General features: G+C 41.2%; 9 protein-coding genes across 18 annotated transcripts in view; 2 read left to right on the top strand and 7 right to left on the bottom strand.

Annotated features, from left to right (window-relative positions):
• Nucleotides 1–3,095, top strand: part of Pxn (Peroxidasin) — a 35,692-nt gene extending 32,597 nt beyond the window's left edge. Inside the window, exon 10 of the mRNA XM_017167441.3 lies at nt 218–3,095. Within this exon, the coding sequence (XP_017022930.1) occupies nt 218–2,882 (2,665 nt within the window). The 3' untranslated portion in view covers nt 2,883–3,095. The remainder of the gene's footprint in view (nt 1–217) is intronic.
• Nucleotides 3,096–3,586: 491 nt separating this feature from the next.
• LOC108075162 (acyl-coenzyme A thioesterase 13) lies at nt 3,587–4,410 on the bottom strand. The gene is made up of 3 exons (XM_017167449.3): nt 4,311–4,410; nt 4,101–4,245; nt 3,587–4,038 (listed from the first exon to the last, which is right to left on the bottom strand). Exons 2-3 carry the CDS (start codon nt 4,188–4,190, stop codon nt 3,697–3,699), a joined length of 432 nt encoding a protein of 143 aa, XP_017022938.1. The 5' UTR covers nt 4,191–4,245; nt 4,311–4,410; the 3' UTR covers nt 3,587–3,696.
• LOC108075161 (acyl-coenzyme A thioesterase 13) lies at nt 4,400–5,196 on the bottom strand. Its single transcript, XM_017167448.3, has 2 exons — nt 5,070–5,196; nt 4,400–4,838 (listed from the first exon to the last, which is right to left on the bottom strand). Exons 1-2 carry the CDS (start codon nt 5,157–5,159, stop codon nt 4,479–4,481), a joined length of 450 nt encoding a protein of 149 aa, XP_017022937.1. The 5' UTR covers nt 5,160–5,196; the 3' UTR covers nt 4,400–4,478.
• Nucleotides 5,114–8,676, top strand: LOC108075157 (uncharacterized). The gene is made up of 3 exons (XM_017167445.3): nt 5,114–5,249; nt 5,611–7,505; nt 7,677–8,676. Exons 1-3 carry the CDS (start codon nt 5,195–5,197, stop codon nt 7,833–7,835), a joined length of 2,109 nt encoding a protein of 702 aa, XP_017022934.1. The 5' UTR covers nt 5,114–5,194; the 3' UTR covers nt 7,836–8,676.
• Nucleotides 7,824–9,080, bottom strand: LOC108075158 (enkurin). Its single transcript, XM_017167446.3, has 2 exons — nt 8,847–9,080; nt 7,824–8,791 (listed from the first exon to the last, which is right to left on the bottom strand). The coding sequence occupies exons 1-2, from the start codon at nt 8,944–8,946 to the stop codon at nt 7,974–7,976; spliced, it is 918 nt and encodes a 305-aa protein (XP_017022935.1). The 5' UTR covers nt 8,947–9,080; the 3' UTR covers nt 7,824–7,973.
• Nucleotides 9,081–9,175: 95 nt separating this feature from the next.
• Nucleotides 9,176–15,662, bottom strand: dos (daughter of sevenless). Of its 2 annotated transcripts, none has more exons than XM_017167444.2 (7): nt 15,503–15,662; nt 12,411–12,735; nt 11,549–12,345; nt 11,290–11,401; nt 10,963–11,221; nt 10,290–10,905; nt 9,176–10,225 (listed from the first exon to the last, which is right to left on the bottom strand). In XM_017167444.2, the coding sequence occupies exons 1-7, from the start codon at nt 15,566–15,568 to the stop codon at nt 9,686–9,688; spliced, it is 2,715 nt and encodes a 904-aa protein (XP_017022933.1). In that variant the 5' UTR covers nt 15,569–15,662; the 3' UTR covers nt 9,176–9,685. The 2 variants fall into 2 exon arrangements, with proteins under 2 accessions (XP_017022933.1, XP_070142083.1); XM_070285982.1 differs by lacking the exon at nt 15,503–15,662 and adding an exon at nt 13,286–13,421.
• Nucleotides 15,663–16,300: 638 nt separating this feature from the next.
• RpL8 (ribosomal protein L8) lies at nt 16,301–17,658 on the bottom strand. The gene is made up of 3 exons (XM_017167717.2): nt 17,601–17,658; nt 17,244–17,383; nt 16,301–17,123 (listed from the first exon to the last, which is right to left on the bottom strand). The coding sequence occupies exons 2-3, from the start codon at nt 17,379–17,381 to the stop codon at nt 16,491–16,493; spliced, it is 771 nt and encodes a 256-aa protein (XP_017023206.1). The 5' UTR covers nt 17,382–17,383; nt 17,601–17,658; the 3' UTR covers nt 16,301–16,490.
• Nucleotides 17,659–18,475: 817 nt separating this feature from the next.
• Nucleotides 18,476–19,142, bottom strand: LOC108075132 (protein Turandot M-like). The gene is made up of 2 exons (XM_017167415.2): nt 18,999–19,142; nt 18,476–18,935 (listed from the first exon to the last, which is right to left on the bottom strand). Exons 1-2 carry the CDS (start codon nt 19,019–19,021, stop codon nt 18,572–18,574), a joined length of 387 nt encoding a protein of 128 aa, XP_017022904.1. The 5' UTR covers nt 19,022–19,142; the 3' UTR covers nt 18,476–18,571.
• A 1,555-nt stretch (nt 19,143–20,697) lies between these two features.
• The window catches only part of msn (serine/threonine-protein kinase msn), a 37,900-nt gene continuing 31,624 nt past the window's right edge, over nt 20,698–26,973 (bottom strand). For 7 of the 9 annotated variants that reach the window (XM_070286131.1, XM_041775500.2, XM_017167503.3 and 4 more), the window contains 8 exons: nt 26,535–26,714; nt 24,057–24,710; nt 23,432–23,587; nt 23,198–23,365; nt 22,988–23,137; nt 22,792–22,926; nt 22,655–22,729; nt 20,698–22,591 (listed from right to left, as the gene is read on the bottom strand). In XM_070286131.1, the coding sequence (XP_070142232.1) occupies nt 22,418–22,591; nt 22,655–22,729; nt 22,792–22,926; nt 22,988–23,137; nt 23,198–23,365; nt 23,432–23,587; nt 24,057–24,710; nt 26,535–26,714 (1,692 nt within the window). In that variant the 3' untranslated portion in view covers nt 20,698–22,417. The remainder of the gene's footprint in view (nt 22,592–22,654; nt 22,730–22,791; nt 22,927–22,987; nt 23,138–23,197; nt 23,366–23,431; nt 23,588–24,056; nt 24,711–26,534; nt 26,715–26,973) is intronic. The other 2 variants (XM_017167512.3, XM_017167511.3) reach the window with 1 other exon arrangement.

The following is a 26,973-nucleotide window of genomic DNA, read 5'->3' as shown; positions in this document are numbered from 1 at the left end:
CACTTTGTGCGCTGTTTTATGGAGGTTGGTTTTCAACTGTTGGTGTCTTGGAAATTAGAACAAGTTCTTGATAAGACTAGGTGCTATTTTCTGGGGTTTTTTTATTAGGAGTATTAGGAGAATTTTAAAAATTAGTAAAATATAATTTTCTGTAATATTAAAGTGCCTTTTTAAAGTCTAAAACTATATTAATTTTATGCTTACCTCTCCCTTTCAGAAACAATGTAGACTTGGCCCCTGGCGATCGCTATGTGCGCATTGCCTTCGCCGAGGCCGCCAAGGAGATCGATTTGGCCATCAACAACACCCTGGACATGCTCTTTTCCAATCGTTCCGACAAGGCGCCACCCAACTATGGTGACCTCCTGCGTGTCTTCCGCTTTCCCACTGGTGAAGCTCGCCAGTTGGCCCGAGCAGCCGAGATCTACGAGCGGACTTTAGTAAATATTCGAAAGCATGTGCAGCAGGGTGACAACCTGACCATGGCTAGTGAGGAGTATGAATTCCGAGATCTACTTTCGCGAGAGCACCTGCATCTGGTGGCCGAGCTCTCCGGGTGCATGGAGCACCGTGAGATGCCCAACTGCACGGATATGTGCTATCATTCGCGTTACCGTAGCATCGATGGCACATGCAACAATCTGCAGCATCCCACTTGGGGTGCCTCGCTCACCGCCTTCCGGAGATTGGCGCCGCCAATTTATGAGAATGGCTTCAGCATGCCCGTGGGTTGGACCAAAGGTATGCTATACTCCGGCCATGCCAAGCCCAGTGCTCGTCTGGTTTCCACCTCGATTGTGGCCACCAAGGAGATCACTCCAGATGCCAGGATCACGCACATGGTGATGCAGTGGGGTCAGTTCTTGGATCATGACTTGGATCATGCCATACCCTCGGTAAGTTCGGAGAGCTGGGATGGCATTGATTGCAAGAAGAGCTGCGAAATGGCGCCGCCCTGCTATCCCATTGAAGTGCCACCGAATGATCCGCGAGTCCGCAATCGTCGCTGCATCGATGTGGTGCGTTCCAGTGCCATCTGTGGCTCCGGAATGACCTCGCTCTTCTTCGACAGCGTCCAGCACCGTGAGCAGATCAACCAGCTAACATCCTACATAGATGCCTCTCAGGTTTATGGCTACAGCAAGCCTTTTGCCCAGGAACTGAGGAATCTTACGGCAGAGGAGGGTCTTCTTCGAGTGGGAGTCCACTTCCCCCGTCAGAAAGACATGCTGCCATTTGCTGCACCCCAGGATGGCATGGATTGCCGCAGGAACCTGGATGAGAACACCATGAGTTGCTTTGTGTCCGGCGATATTCGAGTCAACGAACAAGTGGGTCTTCTGGCCATGCACACCATTTGGATGAGGGAGCACAATCGGTTGGCCAAGAAACTCAAGGATATCAACTCCCATTGGGATGGGGATACGCTATATCAGGAGGCCAGAAAGATTGTAGGCGCCCAGATGCAGCACATCACCTTTAAGCAGTGGCTTCCCTTGATCATCGGAGAGAGTGGCATGCAGATTTTGGGTGAATACAAGGGCTATGATCCTTCGGTTAATCCCAGCATTGCCAATGAGTTTGCCACCGCTGCTCTCCGTTTTGGCCACACCATCATCAATCCTATTTTGCACCGACTGAATGAGACCTTTCAGCCCATACCCCAGGGTCATCTGCTGCTCCACAAGGCCTTCTTTGCGCCCTGGCGTCTGGCCTACGAGGGTGGAGTGGATCCTTTGATGAGAGGCTTCCTGGCCGTGCCTGCCAAGCTCAAGACTCCTGATCAGAATCTGAATACGGAGCTCACGGAGAAGCTATTCCAGACGGCGCATGCCGTGGCCCTCGATCTGGCTGCCATTAACATCCAAAGAGGCAGAGATCATGGAATGCCCGGTTACAATGTCTACAGGAAGTTCTGCAACTTGACGGTGGCCCAGGACTTTGAGGATCTTGCGGGAGAGATTAGCAACGCCGAGATCAGGCAGAAGATGAAGGAACTGTATGGACACCCGGACAACGTGGACGTGTGGCTGGGCGGCATCCTGGAAGATCAGGTGGAGGGCGGCAAGGTCGGTCCGCTCTTCCAATGCCTGCTCATTGAGCAGTTCCGACGCCTGCGTGATGGCGATCGCTTGTACTACGAGAATCCTGGCGTCTTCACCCCAGAACAGTTGGTCCAAATCAAGCAGTCCAACTTCGGACGAGTCCTTTGCGATGTTGGCGACAACTTTGACCAGGTCACAGAGAATGTTTTTGTGCTGGCTAAGCACCAGGGTGGCTACAAGAAGTGCGAGGACATCCCCGGCATCAATCTCTATCTGTGGCAGGAGTGCGGCAGGTGCAACAATCCCCCCGCCATATTTGAGTCCTTCATACCACAAACTTACACGAAGAGGAGCTCCCGGCAGAAGCGGGATCTCCACCAGCAGGATATAACCACCACTGCCGAGAGCTATGACAGTCCCTTGGAGTCTCTGTACGATGTGAACGAGGAGCGGGTCAGTGGTCTCGAGGAGCTCATTGGCAGTTTCCAAAAGGATCTCAAGAAGCTGCACAAGAAGCTGCGTAAACTGGAGGAATCCTGCAATGCCGTGGACTCCGAACCGCAGCCTGTAGTTCAGCTGGCTCCAGCACCCGCTCAGCCGGTGGTGGTGTCCACCAAGCCCAAGAGGAGCCACTGCGTGGACGACAAGGGCACCACACGACTGAACAACGAGGTGTGGTCGCCGGATGTCTGCACCAAGTGCAACTGCTTCCATGGCCAGGTCAACTGCCTGAGGGAGCGCTGCGGCGAGGTCTCGTGTCCGCCGGGAGTGGATCCACTGACGCCACCCGAGGCCTGCTGCCCCCACTGCCCCGCACTGCCCACGAATATCAAGTGAAGTAGCCACAGAGCCCCATGAAATACGCATATCGATGTACACGTTTATCCGTAGGTGTAGCCACTCACTCACTCTAATCAAAGCGAAAGCCAACTCGAAGCAAAAGAAACTCTGGCAATCGCGAAATGAGCATGTTTAATTGACAATTAACTAACGATTAACAATGTAACAATGCTACACATGTAATAAAATAAAGCACATTAATATCCCATAGAGAGAGTATAGTTTTCTTTCGGGATTAGGGAAATTTTAAGCACTCAAAAAAGTTTTGAAATATCTTAGGTAAGTCGATTTTTTAGATTTATTTTACAGCTTCTGGTAGAGTTATCTGTTGGAGAACTGGAAAATAATCGTATTAATCGACATTTTTATATGTATATATCGTTTTTAAATCGATAAACATCAAAGGATATTTCCTTTAGAAGCTCCTTTATTGTTTTTGATCTCCATTGAACGATCAAGAGGTTTGAAGATTTATTTAAAAAAGTAACAATTTGTACCTTTACAAAATCTTTCTTATTTGAAAAATGTAATATTGAGAATTAATATTGGGAAGCCCTAATTTCTACAACCTTGCAGTTTGCCATAGGATCATAGTATCGAATCAAAAATCGATCACACCTAAGCCAAAAAATCATCAAATTCAAACCCTGCAAGGGTACAACAATTTGCAAAAACAAGGAAATATACACCATGTATTCACATTCGTTTAACTAAATAGATTCTCAAGCAAGTTTATTTAACAGTTTTGAGAATTAATCCCCATTTTCAACCAATTAAATTGGTGTTTGTGCAGCCTCTTTATATTAATTGCCTATTCAAAATTCACGTATTTGAGTTGAGTGCCCTTGGCTATCACTGAGTCATCCTTCTTATTCTTCAGCGTGCAGTCAATGACGGCCAGGTTCTTGCCCGCCTTGGCGAGATTTGCCTCAATGATTATGTCGTCGCCCAATTTAGCGCCCTTCAAGAAATTCACGCTGATATCTACCGAAACGCCAGGATGACAAGGCTTTGACATCAAGGCGTATGTGGTTATCATGTCCACCAGGGTCACTATGTAGCCGGTGTGCAGGTAATTGCTTACATTTACATGATCCTGGTCCACTTTCAGTTCGGCACAGCAGGTTCCATCGCCGCCACCCAAGATCTTCACCTTGAAATGAATGAAAAAAGGTTTAAGATAAAAAATAATAAAGCTTAATTTACAATTCTTACCTTGTTAAGCTGATTTTCAAATCCCGTTGATTTGGTTATAATTTCGGTTATGTGTTTGGCGAATTCCAAGCCCTTTTTGCGAGTTCCCATAATTTTTTGATTAGGTGTTACGTCTCCCACAAACCTTTAGCTGCTAGTGTTTATTCTGAGAATTTGAATTAAAAAGTGAACAATTACGACATAATGAAATTAAATTTTCAGGAATCCTACCAAACTACATCCGGAATAACCGGAAAGATACGTTTTTTTCTAGACGGAAAAGATAACCAAGTTACAAAATATAAACAAAACAACAGCTGTTTTCGAGAGCTATCGAAGAACCAATCGATATATCGATAGATAGTTTAATTCATTATTTAAATTTAACTATTTCAGTTTCTAGAAATCCTTCTTGTCCTTATCAAAATCAACAAATTTGACTTGACCACCATTGGCGATGATCCTTCCGTCCGATTTCCGCCTGAGAACACAATCCAAATAGGCCAATTTCTTGCCTGCCCGGACAGTATTGGCTTCGACCTCAACGACTTCACCAGGTCTAGCTGGCGAAATATAGTTCACGTTCAGATTCACTGAGACTCCAGGATGCGAACCCTTGGACATCAGGGCGTATGTGGTGACATTGTCCACAATGGTGGCGGTTAGACCGCCATGCAAAGTCCCACCGCGATTCAGATGCTCCTTCTCCACAGTGAACTCTCCCACAGCACGACCATCGCCGCCGTCCGTGATTTGTATCTGAAAATAATTAACTGTATTTAGTCAAGGGAATTTACTTATTTTTTAAGACAAATTAAATGAGAAAATATTTAAAAATCAATCCTCTCTTCATAGAGATGAGAGTTTCAATACCCCGCTCGCTTATCGATAACTGGGGCTTGTTACATAACACATCACTGGCTCAGCCGCCAGCTGTTTTGTTTTGCATGTGCGTCGCTTGCAATTTGTTGCATTTTCTTGTAATCGTACCATTTTCACGACCCGGTCAAAGCTCTGCGTGCCGCTGATGTACTGGGACACATTCTTCACGAAATCAAGGCCAAACTTCTTGCTCGCCATACTGAACTTGGGAATTCTGAACTTTGCGCGACGAAATGACGAGTTGTACTGAGACAACAATTTCTGGCGGCGGCCAAGACAGCGGTAAACGTAAGTGTGTGTGTGTGTTTGTGTGGGGGGAGGGGATAAGCACACACACTGTTGCATTGCGGGCAGACGGCCGATTATTGTGGGTTTTGTTGTGCTCGCTCTGTTCGTACTAACAAAAAGTATATTATTTTATGGATTTCACTTAAGATAATCAGCACCACTTTACAAATACTCTTAAATTCTATAGAAAGAAGGAAATAATTATTAATAATCTTTTCAGTAAAATAACACGATCTTATCGTGAGACTTAATCGTAATACTCTTTTGAACAAGCTTTTAAAATCTTTATTATTATCTTTTATTTTCCTCGGTCTTTAAATATACCATTTAACCTTTAATTTTCCTCTTTTAAATTCCCCAGCTAATCCACAGTTCACAGTGCTCGCTCAAAGCGATATTCGTCAGGATACCATTGAAGACTTCCTAGCAAGTCATGCAGATGGCGACTTTCTAGCTCTAATTGGCTCAAAATCGAGCGTGGTCACCTTGGAGATGACCCATAAAAACACATTTTCAGCTCCCTTTTCATACATTTTGGCGGATTTTGAGTGTAGTGCAGTGGATCCACGACCCCTGGATGTTTTGGCTAACCAAGTGAATCTGGAGAGCATCTATGAAAGCTGTAATGTCCTTGAGGCTCAAGCTTTGGCTTTGGAGCCAGTCTACACGTCAGTTTGCTCTGCAGCCGTGCCACCTGCTAAACTGAGAGCTGTAAAAAAGGCAAATGGTTTGCTACCAAATGGAAATCTATTACTGGCTTCACTCAACACCCGTGGTTCTATCATCTTTATGAGCAAACCCTCGGAGTATCCCGGCTGGAGTCTTTTGGAGTCACTTAATGTGGCTGTGATCCTACGGGATAACCTGCTGCCGCCAATGAAGTCTTCGAAAATCAACAACTTTCAAAAGTATCAGGCTTTTATGGATCGCGCTTGGATCACGATGTTTGCTTGGCTTACCAGCCAAGATCAGGGACATGCCTTGGTCTTGGGCACCGCCAATGGAAGCTTGTGGTTGCTTAGCCTGAGCTCAGATGTACAAACTCTGCGTGAGCACAAAGTCTTGGAGACCAGCTTGGATCGCATTTGCTTTCTTCAGGCTTTCGAGGATCTTCTACTCGTGGGTGATGTGAAAGGAACCATCAGACTGTACAGAGTTTCCACCTCGAATGAATCCTGTCTAGTACTGGTCAAAGAATTGTGGAGCAAAGCGGATCGCATGGGTCTGCAAAGGGGAGTGATAACCCGGTGTCCCGAGAGAGGCTGCTACTATATAACCTGCTGCAAGGCGGCACATCTGCTTACCTGGTGTATGCAAGTCTCCGGAGAGAACGAAGAGTGGCTGGAAACACGTCTCTATGTTGGAGGAATGAAGATCACCGGTCTCTCTGCACTTGGCCACAATAGCTACGTTGTGGGAAACATAAGCAAAAACCTGCACCGCATTCAAATCAGCCATGAAGGCCAAGAGTTTAGTCTAAAAAAGCAATCCATACCCATGGACATGCTCGAAAACTTTGAGGTTTTGGATCTCAGCTACAGTTTAAATGGCAATTTGCTGACCGTGTTCCTTAACCGTAACAAAGAGTACATGAACTCGCACCTATGGCAACGAAGTCAAATAGTTGTTCAGGTGGGTAAGCTACAGGATGAGAATGCGGAAGAAACCCTTGCCCGGCTGGCTAAAAAGTTAGAGTTCAACGAGCCCATTAATCCGTACACCGACTACTTGGCCGAGCTGCGCATGAAGATATTTTCCCAAAAGGAACTGCAAACATATCTCAATTTTAGTCCATTGGATTCTTTTCAATTTGCTGAGGATGCCACAGATTCGCAGCTGCTGAAGCTTAAAATTAAATATCATGTCCTGCAAGCTATTGCCCACCTGCATTCGAACTTTCTGGAGCTGACGGAGCATGCCCGAAAGTTCCTGGACGAAATGGAACTGCTTCTGGCAATGCTAGTCACCACACACATCAGACTGCGACTTCAGTTCCTACGGACACTGAGTAAATTAACGCCATTCCAGGAGGAGGCGGCCAAGAGCATGTTCAAGGAGGCTTTTCGACTGATTAATAAACTTAAATCCGACTTTAATGAGAATCATCCTTTGAAATGCACCACCAATGCCTTTGTGGAACATATAAGCACACATTTAGAGATATTGCATTTAAAGCTGGGTGGTGGTAATCCTCCTAAAAATATGGATCCAGAGTCAGAAATGCCAGGAATACGCTGTTGTGTGTCCTATTTAGAGGTAGGTACACTATACCAATATAGTTCATTTATCCTTTAAATAACTTTAGAATATAGTAAACCCATTTATAAATTTAATAAATATATATTTAGAAATAGATAAATCGTAATTTAAATATATTTTCTTTAAGTTTCCTCAAATTTCAAGCGAAAAATCTCTTTCCTTTTGCAGATCTCCCTCAGCTTGGAGCGTCGCTACTGCACCCTCTGTGATCGTCAAATCCTAATGGAGCTGGAGAACCTGCAGGAGCTTTACGAGCACAATGACAGCCAGCAAATAACCTGCCCCTTTTGTCATGGCAGCTTCACGGAGGAGCTCTTAAATGCATAAACCTTACAATTTATTTTCAACCTTAAGATACAAATGGGATTGTGTGTGCGTGTGTCCGCCTCTAAAAGCGGAGTGGGGAAACCAAAGGATAGACCCACTCTGCTGCCAGACACAGACACACACGAAAAGAATTTAAGTTTAATACTCGGAAACATAGATGATGGGCGTTGTTTCGATCAGCAGAATATCCTGCTCCACTTGGCGCAAATCGGTCTCCAGCTTGCTTTTGCGCTGTCTCTTTGCTTGGCTATCAATAAGCAGAGACATAGACTGATATTGTTTAGTCATCTCGGTGAGGCTCATGCGCAGACCCTCAAGAATCTCGTTGCGCTCGGCCTGGCCCATTACCCGCATGCCGGGCACTTCCGGTGGACCGCCGAGATTGGTAAGCGAAGTCCTTGTATAACCCTTAATGCCGCGACACAGCTCCAGCAGACGAGCCTGCTCCTTGGCACAAACGGCATTCGCCTCGGCCAACATTTTCTTGGTTCTCTTGAGGTAAACGGGAATCTTACCGAAATCCTTGCGAGCCAAGTGCTGCGGCACCAAGCCCGAGCTGAGGAGATTGTGACGCGTACCCACGGGTGTGTCTACATAGCGAGGAGGCTGCGGACAGGTGACGGTCTTTCCAGCCGACTCCTTGTTGCGTTTAATAAAGTTAGGAGCCACGTTTGTCTTACCGACACTGCCTGGCGGTGGCAAAGGCGGCATAGGCATACCCTTGGGACACTTGTGGGTGTTCTCCCGACGCCACTTGACGCCCTGATTCTTACGCAGAAATGCATTCGGTGGATTAATGGGTGTGTGGGCATAGCCCATGGTGCGATGCAGCGATTTCTTAGCCTCGGTCAAAACGCGAGTGCCATCGTTTTGCAGGATAACAGACAGCTTCTTGTCCTCCTCGTTCAATCGTTCGCGAAGTTTCTTGGCAAGCCTGGCGGCCTTTTCAACAGTGGCTAGGAGAAAGACAAAATATGTTAAGATATACTCTTTTAAGCTTTTGTAACTTACGATTTTTGTAACAAGAAACGGAAGGCTTGGACCCCGAGACAAAGTCCTGCTCACACTCCAGAATATTCTCATCGTGATGGGTTATGTAGACCAGCGACATGCTTATGCAAATAATATAAGGTTGAAAGTAAGGAACTCTAAAGCGTACACTACGTTATACCGACTATTCGTATAATAATGATTGTTTGTTTGGTGTAAATTTGTGCGTTGCCAGGTGTTACTGAGTTGACTTTGATTGTTTAAACTTCAAACAATGGTTGCTAACAAACAAAAACCTTTTTGAGATAAAGTTCTTAAGGTTAATAAGTTGCAACAAATTAAAGACACAATTTGGTATTATTATTGTATATATATTTCTTTAAAGCACAATATCAAGCTACAGCTTGCGTTGTCGCACACATGTGTTACATTTATGAATTGTAAATAATTTGTTACCATATAAAATTCGTGTATACAATATATAAATATTTTGCTTGCATGCTTGCATTTGTAAAATTAGCACTAAGATCGCTTGTTTGTCATGGTTACATCGTTATTTTGATACCGAAAGCTTAACAATAAATATGTGGAAGTGTTGGAAGCACGATTTAAACATGAATCGACGAACGACACAGATTTTCAGGTGAGGATGAAGAATACAGATTCAAGGATAAAAGACTTACAAACTAGATATGTGTGAGAGTGAATAATGGTCTGTGAATTCGACGATCGGAATTTGCACTGTTATTTCATATATATTTTTGTATGTATAGGCACTACTAGTGGATCCGCAGCAACGTGGTCGGTCGGTCGTCTCCTTGGTTATTGCACGTTGTCAAGTTGTGTGGCAGGAGGGCGAATCACTTGCCACTCTCGGTGCTTTCCTTGTTGCGCTCCTCCCGTATCCTCTTAAATGCCTCCGTCTTAAGGAAATCCACCGAATTGTAAACAACACTGCTGGGCTTTGGACCCCTGGCACCGGTCGCATCCACAACGGACATTCGCATGGCTCCACTGGCTGCATTGCCGCCTTGGGTGTACAGATTACCAACATTCAAGCTGGAACTATTCAGCGGCGGCTTGTTGGTTACATCCAGCTCTAAGTACTGCAGCTTGTGCTCTGCCGGCGGCTGCTGTTGCTTTGCCGATGCTCCCCCCGAGCTTGACATGGCAGCTACCGCCGAAACTGTGCGCTGATGTTGCACTGACATGCTACCAGGACTATTGGGATGATGATGATGATGCTGCTGACGATGCTGCTGCCGCGGCAGGGTGCGTGTTTCATGGAAATAGGCAGCCGCCGCCGGCGAATGAACATCCGTTTCATGTGGCAACACCATGGAGAGCGGGGCTCCAGAGGATCGACGCGTTGCCGGTGACATGGTAGCCGAAGTTCCCAGCTTGAAATTAAAATAATCACAAATTAATAAAATGAATTCCCATAAATTTTCTACAGCTTCTCACCTTGTACGCATTTGGCTTGCACTTTCGATCCACACTGGGTGGTCCCACTACGCCCTGTTGCTGCTGTTGCTGCAAATGGGCGGCTCCTAGCTTGCTGGTTAAATGCTCTACACCCACCGGCGGCTTGGCCGGGAACTCCTCTGGCGGCTTATCCTCCAAAGCTGGCGTCCCAGCCACCACCTTGGGCTTCAGCTTGCGATTAACTGGCGGACAGTCTGCTTGCTCCATGAAATCATAACGAAATACATTGCCCTCCATCTTTGTGGGCGCCGCATTTGTATAGCAGTGTGGGCGTGGCAGGGTTCGAGCCGCACTGGTGGTGGGCGATGCAACAGGAATCTGGCCAGGATTGGTAGCCGCTGCGCTAGCTGTCAAGGCGGCACTAGTAGCGGCCATGAGATTCGGTGTAGATGCTGCAATGGGATTGCTATTGTGCGGACTGGTGACCACCACCGGGCGCTCGCCTAGCAGCTGGTTCACATTATAGTAGGGCAGCTGATGGGAGCGTGGAATGTCATAGCTTTCCTCAATGAATGCCGAATGGGCATTGCGACGCGCCACAATGGCTGGGGAAGTGTTCTCCGTATCCGAAAGCTGCGGCAGATCACGGGGAATCCTTCAGGAATATATTATTTACACAAAGTTCATTAATGTTTACTCTATTTTCACTCACTTTTCATTCTCCTTAAAGTCCAATATGAGATTATTCTTGTTTTTTAGCACCTTGGCCAGTTTCTCAAGCGTTCGATGGTCACCACTTGGGACAGATGAAGCTGCTGCTCCTGCAGGCTGCTTGGAATTCAGCTTTTCCACTGACTGCGCTTGTGCTGCTCCCCCACCGCCTTCTTCTGGCATTTTGGAGAAACGCTGCGAGTAGGTCAGCACAAAGGATTCGTTTTCGATGGAACTATCCGAGGGTCTGGTGCTGCGATCTGTAATAAATTCAGGGTTATTATTATAAGTTTTGTTTTGGGAGGTAGGGGATTTTCTGACAACTTACCCACATTCTCGCGTAGAGGCAAAGGATGTGCCCACTCATCGTCATCCGTGAAAACACTCTCCGAATCGGAATCCGAGCGTTGTTTACTAGCATTGGCATTGGCCAATTGTTGCTGAAGTAATTAAAAACATAAAGATTATTTATTAAGATAATTTAAATGAAAAGGAAGATGGAAATATAGATTCATATCTATAAACTTTTCTGTCAAATATCGGTAAAGTATGCAAATATAAAATTTTAACATTTAACCAAAACTTACCAGACTCAAATTGGTGATCTTCGGTGAGTAGGACTGATCATTGGTCAGATTCAGACCAATATTATTATGACTACGCGGCGTATCATAAAACTTTGGGTCCAAGTTATTTAACGGCGTTGTGGGATTGTTTGGTATGGCCACTTCTCCAGCTCCCGCTCCTGCTCCTGGTCCTACTCCACCAGGTAGCCCAGTGCCCGGCAGGTACCGTGGACTTCCCGAGAAACATTCACTAATGGGTATATACGGCCCAGAGGCGGTACTTAAAGCGGGCGATGCCTGCACACTGCACTGCTGGGCAGCTGCCTCAGCCAAAGTTTGTTGGTTGAGCACCAGATGCTCGGGTAGCTTCCGTACTACACCATTAGCGCTGACCGCCAGGCGAGCTTGCTGCTGCTGCTGTTGCTGTTGCTCGGCGGCTGCAGCTGCTGCCTGGGCCTGGATCAATGCACTGTGATTTAAATATAGAGCCGTGGCTGGCGATGGCGGCGGCTGCTGCTGGGCAGCCGAGAGCAGATCCTGCTGATCAAAGTTACCATCGCAAAGCATCGACTCGCGATTACTGTACTCTGTGTTGACATACACAGAGTCCGAGTTATTGTTACCGGCGGGCAGCGGCTGCTGTTCAATGACCGCCGGTCGTCGAAGTTGTGTGGTAGAACCACCTCCAGCTCCGGAACTGGCGACAGACTGTGTGGCTTGTGTGGTGCCAGCGGAGGAGTGCAGCGAAGTGGTGGTGGTATTCTGAGTGGAGTTGCTCAGTCCGCCACTGGAGCTTGTGTGCTGAGTACGGTTTTCATCTGTGAAATGAGTTTAAAGATAGATTTGAGGAACTCAGGGAGAATGATTTTGGGATCCCACTCACCTAAACCCACAGCGCCCAATGGCAGCTCATTCGATTGTTTGGTGTCATGCAGGTGGCACACCTGACAGATGCAATTGACCCAGTCACGCATGTCCGCCTCCGTCTCTGCAGCCAGGTAATAGGTGCGCTTGGGCGTTTTGATGTCAAACATGTACTGGAACTTTTGCTTGCGATTCTCCAGCCGCAGCCCGCAATCCACCTGCTCGCATTGATCCAGATCGATGACGCCCTTCAGTTTGCGGCAGTTGTGGTCGGTGTAGTATTCGAGGCAGAACTGCTCGGGTATCTCGCCCTGCTTCAGTGTGAACCAGCGTCGACGCCAGCGCTGCAATGGAGGAAATGGAATGGAAAAACAAGTTATTAAAAATTGAAAATTAAGAAAAAGAGGACATCAATTTAAATCAAAAATTTTTTTGCATTATTTTTCGTTTTGGAAAATAATTTTGAATAAGTGGATTATGCTTTATTTTTTCCTTTAGAGCGTTAGTTTTGTTTATCTGTATTTTATCTGTATGTTTATTTACATTCAACAAATAAAGGAATCCCCGCTTTGGACTCTTAAGCCAAAGATAACATAAAAAAATACACAACACAAAGTTATTACTAATTAGCAGAGTTTGCTTTGAAGGAAACTTTTATCTTTCTTCGAGACTAAGTTAATTAGTCATACTAGAGAAAAAAAATATTTATATAATTATTATATATGTATATATTATATACATATATCTTGTAGAAACTGGTTATAAGAGCTCAAATAATATATTTATTATATAATAATCATTTAATTATTATTTAAATATATGATTATTCTTCCTGAGCATCCGCTGTTATTCGACCTTACTCAAAACCATCTCAATAAAATAAACCCAACTCACACTACTGTTTGCGATTACAGACTTCGGAGGACGATGATACCCACATCGAATCGAGGGTGCAACGATGGACTCTGGATCGAAGGTTATTATAAAAGGGTGCAGCAGCCCACTCTACCGTTCCAACTGACTACACTATACTATATACACTATATCAAAATCCAACGCCAGTGGTGAGTAAGCGTGTGATGAAGCAGCAACTGCAACGTCGCTGCTGTTCTGCGAATCATATTTTGCATTGACATTTTCTTGGGTAATCGCCGGCCACACACACCCCGTGTGTGTGTCTGTGTACTGGCACACCTATCTACACCCACGTCGTTGTTACCGTCAGAATTGATTGCCCAACAGCTGAGTGAAATGGAGTGGTCAATGGGTTTGGGTCCCAGCTAGCAACTAGCAACTCCGGTGGATTTTTTTCCCCGTCTGCAGAATTTCACGGCTAATTGAATTATAAACAATAAACATAATGCCGCACACAAGCCATAAATTGGCACCCCGAGGTGATGGAAATACGCAGATAATTTTCTTGAGGCATCATTATTACGGTTTGCTTACACAGTGCCTTACAAAATATTGACCACGTAAATAAAATAAACTATCTGAATGGATTACTATTATTCATAGAATGTTTTTATAATATATAATAAATAAGCAACAAACTTATTTCACTATAATATAATCAGAAAAAGAATGCAGGAGATCGTTTGTTTTCAAGATTCTAACCCAGATTATAAATATAAAGTCAATTCTTAGAATGCAATCATTACATGTTATATAGTTTAAATGCAATTAAAAAGTGGTAATTTTCAGGAAACTATCTCTGACCTCAATTTGGTTTCTTAAGTTCACTATTTTTTATACTTGTAGATGTTTTTAGCCCAATAATCCAAAAGGCGATAGCATATCAGAACCAACTTCAGAATGCTGCTTCTCTGAATTAAATTTTTAAAATATATCGTTTGATACTGATTTAAATGATAATAATATTGAGACAACTGGATTAAATACAATTTTATGAACATAAAATAATGTTTCGTATTTAATTTAAAATTCTAAGCTGCTCATTTCAGTCTAACTTTTATTACAAACTTTACGAAAAACCAAGGCAAGAAATACATAAATAAAAGGATTTCCATAAATGATCATTAAAAGTATCTGAAACTCGTAGATACTTCGTGACACGACACAAGCGCGTCTCTAGAAAAAAGAACAAAAACAAAGCAAGAAGATGGTAGGACAAGTGCGTCATTGTTTTTCGGTTCCCGTTGTTGCTTTATTTTGATTTTTTTTTTGTGCCTGATGCACACATATGCACACAGCAGCATGGATTCTCATTCTCTTTGTGCAGTCTTTCTTTTACTCAAAAATACAGAGAGAAGAGAATACGGGGAAAATAAATTTGATTAAACGCAACAGTTGGCGGTAATTTAATACACGAGCGGCTGGAGAATGAGTGGGGGGAAGCGGGCGGTGAACAGGGAGCAGGGACCAGCTACCTCAAGTAAACATTAAACGGAAAATTAATTAAGCGTAAATTTAGACCAGCGCCAAAACACGTTCCCACGCCATAAGCAAACATAAACAACGCACACCAGGGCAAGCAAGTACCTTACACACACACATGCACACGCGCGGGCGACGAAGCAGAGTGGATAGGGGAGAAGCACAGAGCAGGAGAGAGGGAGGAGGAAGCCATCGTAAATTCATTCATATTTTGCACTTATCGATGCCACTGCTCCCATCCGCTTCGCTTCTCTGCGGTTTTAGCTTGTTTGCATTCCAATCAACTGCCGTGATCCCCTCCTCGGCTTAAAAATGAATTAAGTTTTATATGACAAAAACAGCCACGGCAAACAAACGCACACACACACGCACTCGGGACAGGCACCCACCAATACAGGCGCAGCGTAATTGTATAAAAAATGCCACTGCCATTATCCATCGTTCCGTTTATTTGTCTTCTTCGTGACTCAGTCGACGATATGGACTTTGGAAAATCAACAACACTGCTAACTATGCCGAGATTGCGGAAATCTCTTCCGGCCTTTGGTTTACCGTTAACCCTTGCGGTCTTCACATTTCACTGATCATTCGGAGGAATTTCCTCCATTCGATTCGAGCTCGATTCTCTCTTTCACTCTTCAAAGGGAGAAAACCGATTTCACTCGCAGCATATTATCTGCTTTTTCGGGGGATTTTCACTGTTTTGCAACTTACTGCTCGCCAAATTCGCTTTGTGGGCGGCGACTTAATCAGCCAGCCCTCGTAGAAAGTGCGATCCATTATCGTGTAGGGTTTGACGAGAAATTATAGGAATTCGATTTGTTTCACTCCGCGCACACACCAACAACGTTTAGAGAGACCGTGGGCGGTTCTCGAAGGAAACGCCTATCAGCGTGACCGTGCGGCGGAAATGAATATATACTGAAGTTTATACCAAATATATTTGCTATAATATTTAATTCAAAGAATATATCATGCTATAAAAATCGAATATAGTTTTTTTTTTTAGATAATCCTTTTTTTTTTTAATTGAAAAATTTTAAAAATTCGACTTGGCCTTTTGTACCGATCAAGAAAATATATGATATATAGAGCCGGAAATGACTACTTCACCTTTTTTCACTTCTGACTGAAATTATAATACCCTGTAAAGGTATTAATTCTATAGTATTCACCTTTTCCAATGTACAAATGCTAGTTTTTTATAGGTTAACATCTATAAAATATTTTTTTAAGTCACATTATTTATAGATTAATAAATAATTAAAAGAACCGTTAAAAATTAATATTCTTAACTTTTTTAAGCGGATAGGAGGGTGGGACACCGAAGATTAAACTGAGAGTCCAAGATCCAGAATCAGAATACATTAAAGGGACTTTTGTCTTAGTTTCACCTCTTTCTAGCAAAACAGAGCTTCCGCCAATTCACAACTTAAAGATATAGCTTGCATAGATATACGAATCCAGCTCCTTTAAATACCATTATTATTAACATTCAAGACAAATACAATGTTTATTTTTTTACAAATAAGTTTTATTCCGCCGTGTCAAGTGTATGCCGACAACATACAGATTTTCCATGTAGAATAGCATTATCTCTAGCAGCGCTGCTGCACACAACAGCACCACTACTTGCGCCACCGGCTCCCTGATTTCAGGCGGAACCTGCTCCTCCTGCACGCCGGACTGCCGCAAACAGTGCTTATTTGTCCTTGCTGTCGCCCTTGCCACCACGGATCCTACCGGTACGACGGGCAGCGATGAGACCGACCTTGCGACCGGCAGAGGTGCCTCGCTTGACGGTGGACGCCTTACCAATATGTTGATGGTTACCACCACCGTGGGGATGCTCCACAGGGTTCATGGCCACACCACGCACCTTAGGCCAGCTGTTGCGCTTCACCTTGTACTTGTGGTAGGCACGACCGGCCTTCAGGATGGGCTTGTCGATACGACCGCCGCCGGCAACAATGCCGACCATGGCGCGGTTGGCCGAGGGCACAACCTTCTTGGCGCCGGAGGGCAGCTTGACACGGGTCTTCTTGGTGTCGGGATTGTGGGCAATCACGGTGGCATAGTTTCCACCAGTACGGGCCAATCGGCCGCGATCGCCGGTCTTCTCCTCCAGGTTGCAGATAATGGTACCCTCGGGCATCTGGCTCAAAGGCATCACATTTCCGATCTGCAGGGTAGCCTTGCGACCGCAGTAGACGAACTGGCCGGTGTGCATGCCCTCGGGGGCGATGAACAGCTCCTTGCGGATCTTGTAGCGGTAGGGATCGCGGAAGTGGACGACGGCCAGAGGAGCGCCACGGCCGGGATCGTGGACGATGTCCTAGAATAAAATGACATAAATTATAGTGATATTTACAAAGATCTCAAGATTGTTTATTTCGGGTTATATTCCATTGTTTTCCCGCGACCTGTAGAGGGGGGAGCAGCTTCATCAACTCACCTTGACAACGCCGCGAATGTAGCCAGAACGCTCGGCGAAGTCCAGGGAACGCAGCTTGGCGGCTCCCTTGCGCTTCTTCACGTGCGCCTTGAACACGGAACCAGCGCCCTTACGCTGTGCACGAATAACGCGACCCATTGCTGCAAAACAATTGAAACACAATTAATATCCAAATTTGTATAGTTAAAAGTCGCTATTTGACGGGCGTTCATCGCATCGGGACATGAAATATCCGGCGCATTCGCTTCCGCAAGTCATGGCCTTCTCGTTTTTTGTATCTTTTTGTTTGGATGATGCGATAAACATAGTTAAATTGCGCGATTAATATTTTTTTCCACGAGCGGATGCGAAACGTACCAAATTTCGGGTGGAAAAGAAAAGAAAGAGAGGGCAGTAGAGCTGTCAAAACACCGATGGAGCTATCGATAATGCCGATAGTTTGGCTATGTATCGATTGGTTCAAAACTATCGCGATAGATGTGGCAACGCTGGTCCGTGAGACTTAAAAATAGAGATGAAAAATTATAAACAATAAAAACTAACTCAGGAAAGCTTTTCGAATCAAATAACGGCTAATTTTGTCTTGTTTTAAAATTTTTTTTATCAATAATTTATCCTAAAAATTTTCAAAAAAAAAAAAAACCTATAAAAAATGTATAAATTCCATGGCGTTTTAAATATAATTGTTAACAAAGTCAAACTAACTTTAGTTTTGCAGATATGTAAAATTTTAAAAAATTAAAAAAAAAAAAAACACAGTGACATTTGTCTTGTTACTATAAATCCCTTAAGAGATCTCTTTACTTTAGCTTCTCTCAAGGGAAGTTCACCAAAAGAGGGACACTCCCTTCTTTGATGAGGTCATGATCCCAGAATTTCCATAGCTATTAACCAAGCGTGATATTCCGAAATATTTAGTAATTTTTGGAATAAATCTAGTGCGAATAGGTTTTTTTTTAATTAAAAAACTATTTTTGTTTAGTGTTGTTAATTCCTATAAAGCTTATTCAAGGGTGTTTTGTAAAGACCTTTGAAACTAAACATGTTTTCGGGTAAAAAGAAAAATTGTCTTATTTATTGTATTCAAAAATTTGATAAAAAAAACTACAATAAATTTTTTTTTTTAATTATTTAAGTATTTAAGATAGAAAATCTTTAACTTCTTCAATTTCTTAATAAGATTTCTCAGAAAATTGTACATTTTACCTGCAACAATTTATAAAATATTGTAATTATTCTCCATAGTTTAAAGGATGTTCATAATTTTATTATTATTATTATTTACGACCACAGTCATTAACAAAATTATTATGTTTGCTGAAAGGCAATTAAGAGACTGCCTTTTTGATTCCTTGATAGGCAGCTTCGATCCCGACTTGTATAAGTAATCCTGCTAGAAGTGTTAAAAGCACACCACCTTGAGCTGGAGTACCTTCCACCAAAGATTGCTTGGCTTTTTCCTCCTTATATTTGGTCACAGCATCATTAACACGGTTTCGCAGTTCAGGTGGAAGCAAGATTTGATCGGTGTACTTGTCGAAAAAGTTTGCGAGGAGCTCGACATTCCTCTCCCTGGTGGCTTGATCTGTAGCCGGATTTCCATAGATTTCAATCACACGCGCCCTTTGAGAGTCAAAATCCCCTTCGGCACGGGCTGTCCACACGAGGGTCTCGAACAGGACCACCAGGCAGCTGTTGAGAAATTATCAGGGATTTAAGGATGCAACACTACATTATAAGAATTTTTTAACTTACCTAAGATAAAGTGTGGGATTCATTTTGTGGCTAAACTTCAGCTTTAGGACGATTCTAAGTTGAATGTCGAACTACAAGCTAAGCCCAACGAAAGCAACCTTTTATAGGGCCTCTGGATCGTGTTTCCAAATAATTTTATAATTAACTAGATCTGAAAAATATTTCTGGGAATTGATAAGATAAGCTTTGATTAGAAAAATGCAATGTGTATGCATATCTTTATCATTTTTAATCGGAATCAATTATTTTACTTTTTTGCTAGATCTGCTTAATAAAGTATTTACTTTATTATTATATATTATATTATATCGAACTTAAAATTATTTACTTATACTTGTAAAGCGAGATGATGAAATCCCATATAGAGCAACCTGGCAACAGTTATGGAAAATAAATCGGACAATATTTAAACCAGGCCATAAATATTGTATATTTTTCATATATTTATTAACTCTTATTTATGCCAATTGCAAGTTTTTTTTAATAACATATATTTAAAAATAATCGTTCCATCATACTCCCTTTTGCAAAATTATCTAGATGGTAACTAAATTCATATGCATCTCTATTTCCTGTTTAAAATTGTTTTAGTAATTCCAAATAATTACTATAATATAGTGAACATAGTTCTTATCTGGAAATTAATGTGCTTTATTTTTAACCTTTTTCCTTATAATAATTGTAAATAACAGTATTAAGATTTAAATTTATAAAATATTATTTTTAGGATATTGTGGTTCCAGCGAAGTTCGAAAAATATATCTTCAAAGTAAATTCTCCTAGGTAACTTCTAGGATCTGTAACCCATTATTTACTAGCAGATCTTAGCATAGCTATTACATAAACATTGTTTCAATCACTTGTTATATTATTCAATTATTTTTATTTATGCTATTAGTTATAAAAGTTTGGTTCTGATGTAGATTTGGATCCGGTTGCGTGTATAGTACTTTAAGTATAGTATCTATTTTTCCGAAAATGAGTACTGTCCAGAGGCCCTGAAGAGCCACACCATCTACGTGTATTTGCTTAGCCTTTTCCTCCTTGTATACCTTTAACGCATCATCGGCTCTCACTCGTCCCCTGGGTGTCATTCTGAGTCGATCTGAGTACTTTTCGTAGAAATCCATAAGATCGGGGATAGTCCTGAACTTAATAGACCGAGTAACCGAATCATCTTCGTAGATATTTTTTAATCGTGTCAATTCAGCAGAAAATTCCAGGTCACTTTGCACACTGGCTGTCCAGCCAAAGCTGACGAACAAGAGGAGGCTGCAGGAAAATTATCATATAAATTATATAAAATTTAATTTTAATAAATTTGTGGATTACTTGAGGTATATTGCTGGATTCATCTTGACGCTGATGCTCACAAGTTGAATATTAATCATCAATTGAAATTAATACAAGCAGTGGTTCTGACTTATAGGGGCTCTGGATGCATTTACTTTGGCGATTTCAGCAATTTTTGTGTTGATTTTGTAATTTGTTTTGGAATTATAGTATTCCTACTATATGTATGTATACAGTAAGTTCAGTTCTTATCTTGGTGTCTAAGCCTGCTTTTGTACATTTTGCTAATAACCTTATCACTGATTTACAAAAGACAAAAAAACAAGTTTAAAAATTCACCGAATCAGTGAAAAACCTTTTAGTAATAATTCCACACTTCCCCCAAGTAAAAACCACAAATTCCATATATTTTTTTGTTTTGTTTTTTTAATTTTGAGATTATATATATATAATAATTAGATTTACATTCATTTCTGTATCATTTTACTTGTTTTATTTTAGAAATAAAGTAAGCATTTATTACTAATTCTTTTACTCTTCTTTTTTTTTCTTGTTTTAGATTTGCATTTTAGTGCACTTTTGTTTACCATTTTGCTTCGATGAACATTATTAAATACGGGGTATGGGGCATACAATAATTTTATATAACACAAAAACAAACAATATTTTAAACATACTTTTCTTTCCTTAATGAGACTTTTTTTTGTGTGTGTGGAGGGAGGGAGGAGGTGTTGTGTGTGTGTGTTTGGAAGAGGAGGAGTACTTGGGGACGACACAAAATAAGGCAGAATTAGTGTTCCAGTTTTTTTTGTTTTAAATGGTTCGATATAGAGATATATGTATAAATATTGCAACGTGACCACTTTTGATATCGATAAAAGCTTGTAAGAAACACAGGGGAAATGCACAACAAGCGGAGATGAATGGTTCGGTTCGTTAATGTTTATCAAATTGTAACATGCTACGATTTTATAGAATTTTGGTTTACTCTTCCCTCATCAATTCATCGTTCATCCATCAATATTCATTCTCTTATTTTTTTGCTCTGTATAAAAGTTCAGTAAAAAATGCAGCTTAACTAGGTTATCATCCTCTTTGTTTTCTTGTTTTTGTTTTCTTTTTGTAATTAATTCCCTCCAATTTGTGGTTATCAAGGAGTATATCTCCTCTATAAACGTCATGCGGTGCGCGCTCATTTATTTCCATTAATTGTTGCAAGCTTGCTTTCCGTTTTGCTTCCGTTTTGTGTTGCTTGTTCGGCTTTTATTTTACATTTAATCAATTATTTAATTGTTTACTTTTGTTTTTTGTATCACTTAGTTTTTACAATGGCGTTTTTTTGTTTTGTTTTGTTTATGTGGGTTTTGTTTGCTTCGCTTCTCCTTCTCCTTCTACTCCTGTTTCCTTCTTCTCCATAAAATGAGCGCTATTTTCTGGCTCTGCACTAACACATGTGTGATCATTATCAGAAAAACGCACAAATAAATTCTATGTTGATAATATCAAGAACAAAAACTAACTGCAAATTGTTATTATTACTATATTTATATATTTCTTTATATATATATGCGACGTTCTCCTCAATACATATACTCGTTCGTATGTTCTTGCTTGTTTTCAACTTAAGTTTAACTTGTAAGCGAAATCATAATCATCGGAAAAACAACATACTTGAGACGACATTTCGAAATGAATCTGGGATCATTTTTATGTAACGTCAATATACATACACCGAAAGGGATAAAGGGATAAATTGCTTTTCTGCGGTTTCAGATCTCACGAAAAACCTCGGCGAGTGAGCTTTTGCAATGTGTGTGTGTTCGTTCGTCTCTCTAAATGTTAAGTAGATTATTTTATATATATTTATATAATATATATATATATAGGCTCGTCGATTCCCTTCTGAGCTCTCTTAGCACATTTACTAATTGAAACGTTGTTTGTCGTGGTGAATTTCATAAGCACTCTTCTTCACTTAAATCAGCTAATTATCTCTTCGTTATGTTGTGTGTGTTTTTTCGCTTTTTTCGATACTTTCTTTTTTGTGTTTTGTAAAATAAGAAGAAAATGTTTATGGTTTTGCCTGCCTGCTGGTTTGAGCAAAAGGCGGCTGCCAAGATCATCGATTACCAGTTGGCCATGCCCGGCTTGTTGAGCGTCATAAAGTAGATTTGACACGATGAAGCACCTTTGGCACTGCTGAAGAATACTTTGTCGTTGCGCTCGCAAAGGAATTTCAAGCGCTGCGCCTTCTTGTGCATAAACACACCATCCAAATGGCCGCTTTCAACGGAACGTATCTGAATAAAAATGAATAAATTTATTAATAAATTAAATAGAATTTATTATTGAGCAACACTCACCTCTATTGCTTTATTGCCCCAACCCATAATTTGTCCCGTGCCAATATAGGCCACTGAGGTGGGCATTTCGCCCCACTGAAAATTAAACAATAATTATTAAATACAGGAACAATCCAAAAAACCCCTCAATAACTTGCCTGCAGCACAATATTCTTGGAGACACGACCCACAGTGTTGACATAGACGCCTTCATTGTCATAGCAGAGCAGCAGTTGCATGCCATTTGAGTTTGGAAGCGCCACAATACAGTGCGGAATGATTGCACCCTGAGTCTGCATAAACAAATAATAATTTATAAAATTTAAATTTTAATTTCTAATTCACAAAACTTACATGCTTGGGAAGATAGATATCGTATACTTCAGCTGAATCTAAATCAACTGCATGGAAACCCTCGGCGGAGCCATAGATCACTTTCAGTCTCGATTGATCCTCAATTGTTAGATCGACCAAAAGCGGGCGATGTTCCAATTCACCAAAATTCTTTAAAAATAAATAATATTATTCATTAAACCTGATTATTTAAAATTATTTAAATCTCACCTTAAATGCCATAAATTTGTGATATGGTTTGGGTGCCCATGCATAAATTTCAATCGAGTCTTTTAATGCAATCACTAGGAACTTAATCCTCTCGTATTTGACAATCTTAAAATGTACAGCACCTTGGAGATCACCAACGTTAATCCAACCATTGCGACGTTCCACTTGCTGCATTGGAATATAAATTTTAAATTAAGAGCTGCATGAATTTAAGTTATGTTCCAAAGAACTCACGTCGGACAGGCCATCGGTTCGCAAGATCTTCGACTTGAGCCAGGACAAGTAGTAGACGCGCACGCGATTTTTCTTTCCGGATATGGTGACCAATATATTCTGGCCCTCTAGCACCTCCATTTGCTGGAAACGACGTCGTGAAATGAGCTGATAGACCTGTTGGTAGGAAAGAAGGTATTACTAGTATTTTTCTTTAAAATATTTGTATATCGTATGATATCGAAAATATTGGATTTTGATATATCGAAATTTGAAATATCGAAAACTAACGCATTTTATTTTATAATTTCATATTTCCAAACAACAAAAATTCAATTTTTAAATATTATTTAAATACAAATATTGATATAAGATATAAATCTATGAAGAAAATAAATATATAATTATAATTAATTGAATTTTCGATTTTATTCGTATATAATCGATTTATTTTTATAATTTTTTCCGAAAAAATCGATTAACTGAAAATCGATTTATTTCCAGCTTTACATTTTAGGTTAAAATATCGATATTATCGAAAAATGTTTCTTGATTTATTAAAAAAAAACTATTTATCTCATAAGCGTTAAAATATCGATTAGAAAACCAAACCTCGATATCGTATCTATATATATTTAAATCTTACCTTGCCCTGACCAGATCGATCCAGCAACATTAAACCATTCTCCGTTCCAATCAGCAGATTAACGCCCCACAGCGCCGCACACAGAATCTCCGAGTTGAAACGCTTCTTATACTTACGGATCTCGGGCGTATCGTTGGCCGCCTCATGCGAAGTGGGCGTCACATTGACATTGACATGAGACTCGCGACGCGATGGACCGGAACCGCCGGCACCGAAGCCGAAGGTCAGGAAGCTTCGCTGCTTCTGTTGCAGAGCGTACGCGTGCGGGGGCAGCGGTGTATTGTTGGCATTGGCATTAGAGTTGGAGATCGAGAGCGAGGCCGAGGACGTTGAGGAGCAGGGCGTCAGGTGGTGTAGGTTCGCGGAGGAGGAAGAAGCAGATTTGTGCAAGAGATTAGTAATACTGCTGGAGGAGCGCGTCTTGCTGATCGAATTCTTTGGCGAATTCTGGCGCGAATTCGACGAGGACGAGGCGAGCGATATCGTCGATTGTGGCGAGTGATTATTGCTGCTAATAATCACACCCCCAATAACGGTACCGCCCCCCAAGCCGAGACCGCCTAGAGCGCCGACGCTGCCGCTGCCGCTTCCGCTGCTAGCGATAAACGATTTCGATGGCGTGGAATGCACGGATGAGCTAATGGCCGCCTGATACTGTTATAGATTTTTGTTCGATTATTTCGATTAATCGTTTTATTATTTGATTTGTTTGGTTGTTTTTTTTGTGGGGTTTTCGTTTTTATTTAAAATATATAGAGAGAAAAGAAAAATAGAAAAAGTGCAAGAAAAAATGTCAATTAGTTTTGAGATTTTCAACTAAAAACTAAATAAATTAAATAATTTACACATGCTGGGTTTTTGGGTGAGTGTAGTGCATAGTGAGGGCATTATACCAGAGTGTAGTGTGTGCGTGTATGTTATGTGCAAAATGCTTAAACTAACAGTAATAATCTAAAGTGTGTAGCCAAAACTCATTCATTGATTGGTTAACAGTGGGTGAAAAATGTTAAAAATGTGTTAGAAAAAATAAATAAATAAAATTGACATGTGATTAGTCTTTCCCTTGGAGGCCAATGATTTTAATTATATAGAAAATACATTATAATTTACACTAGTCAACTCGGAAAATGTTTTTGTTAGCTCTAAATTAAGGTTAAGCTTTCTAAAATATCAAGTTGACTAGCGTTTTGTGTAAAAAAAAATCATTTAAAATATTTTTTTCGTGTGTTTGTTGTATGTGTGTGTATGAAAATGGAACTGTAACCACTGTAGGCGAAATATGTTAGTTAAAGTGGAAATTATATTGACTGCTATACGACGCAGAAGACAGTGGATCGGATGGTACATAATCCTTGGGAAAAAAATATATAAAATGGTAAATTGATATTGAAGATTTTACAGAGAAATATAAACTGAAAGACATTCCTAGTGCTGGTATAACATAAGGTGGAATGAGGAAATAGTGATCACAGGACAAATTCCTTATCCCTTAACTTAAAAAAAAAACACATACAAAATGTGATGAGAGTGGGAGAGAGTGTATGAGAAAATTAAAAACTATACACAAAAGTATTTTCTTGATTTTTTTTGTGGGGTAGTTGTTGGAATTTTTTCGGTTGGTTTTTATACAAGACAGAAAATTATACAAAATTAGGAGCGTTTTTTGTTGAAGGGTTCTTTTTTGTTGGTTGGTTGTTGTTTATTCATACTTACTATTTGGAATGTTTTGTTTGTATTGTATTTGATTGGTAATTTTTGTAATTTGGTTAGAATATATCGTAGTGGCCATCAGCTCAAACGTTGCGGAAAGACAAAGCACAATTATAGAAGAAGAAATTTTTGTTTTAAACTTTTTGGTTCTGAGGTACTTTGGTTTTTCTTTCAATTCATTTTTTTTTTTTTACATCATTTCATGCTCCATGCAATTATATATTTTTTCGACCAATTCATTGTTTAACACTCTTCATAATGAACTTTGCACTCCACGTCAAAGAAATACATATACTTATTGCAGAGATACTCTTGTTTACTTCTTAGTTATTAGTCACATTTATAATTGGGGTTAGAAATCACGAAAATCATAAAATAATGTAAGGTAAAAGGTTCCTCAATCGATTTCGTTGTGAAGTACTTGAAATTATTACTCAGGTTAGTAATATTATGATTGTTTAATCAATAAAGATAACCAAATGACTGATAATGATTATATATTTTTTATGGACCCGGAAGAACTTCAGGTCTTAGCCATGAATCCTAACGAAGACAATGCGAATGACTCGCCTTGTGGCAATGGATTTCTGATTTCAACTCAAACAGAGACACAGACAAGAGTACAACGAATAATTATCACAAAGTAAATTTAAAACGAAACAATAAATAAATAAAACTCAAAGTGGACGGACACAAGGGGTTACGAACGGAAAACACAATGAAAAATATCGATTAAAAGCAGATAAATGGCATTTATTACACACTCACCTCCTCACTGGATGATTTATCGTGACGCGGTGGCGTTGCCGGCGATGCCTGGCTGAGCAGATCGGGCAGGACGCTGCTGGTCCTGGTTCCAGGAGTGCCTAAGCCATCGGCTCCCACACCGCTGCTGCCGCTGACGCCGCCACCTCCTACGCCGCTACCGCCGCCGCCTCCTCCACGATTCTGTTTGGGAGCAAAAGGAACGATATTATGAGAATATTGAAGATTTATTTTATTTTTTATTTTTTGTAACCAAATTTATTATGAAATTAATAAGGAAACGAGTAGAGGTGGGAGAGAGAGACAGTATTGGGTTATAGAATGGAGGAGAAACGGAAAGTAACAAACGTAATGAGATTCAAGAAACGTACAAGAGAGAACATAAAGATTCATAAAGATTCAAGTAGCAGCAGCACAAAATATAAATATGAATGCCAATGAG

This window comes from Drosophila kikkawai, chromosome 3L, assembly GCF_030179895.1.
Source record: "Drosophila kikkawai strain 14028-0561.14 chromosome 3L, DkikHiC1v2, whole genome shotgun sequence".
NCBI classification, from domain to species: Eukaryota; Metazoa; Arthropoda; class Insecta; order Diptera; family Drosophilidae; genus Drosophila; species Drosophila kikkawai.
The sequence above is the reverse complement of the archived record's forward strand: the minus strand, read 5'-3'. Positions and strand labels throughout refer to the sequence as shown.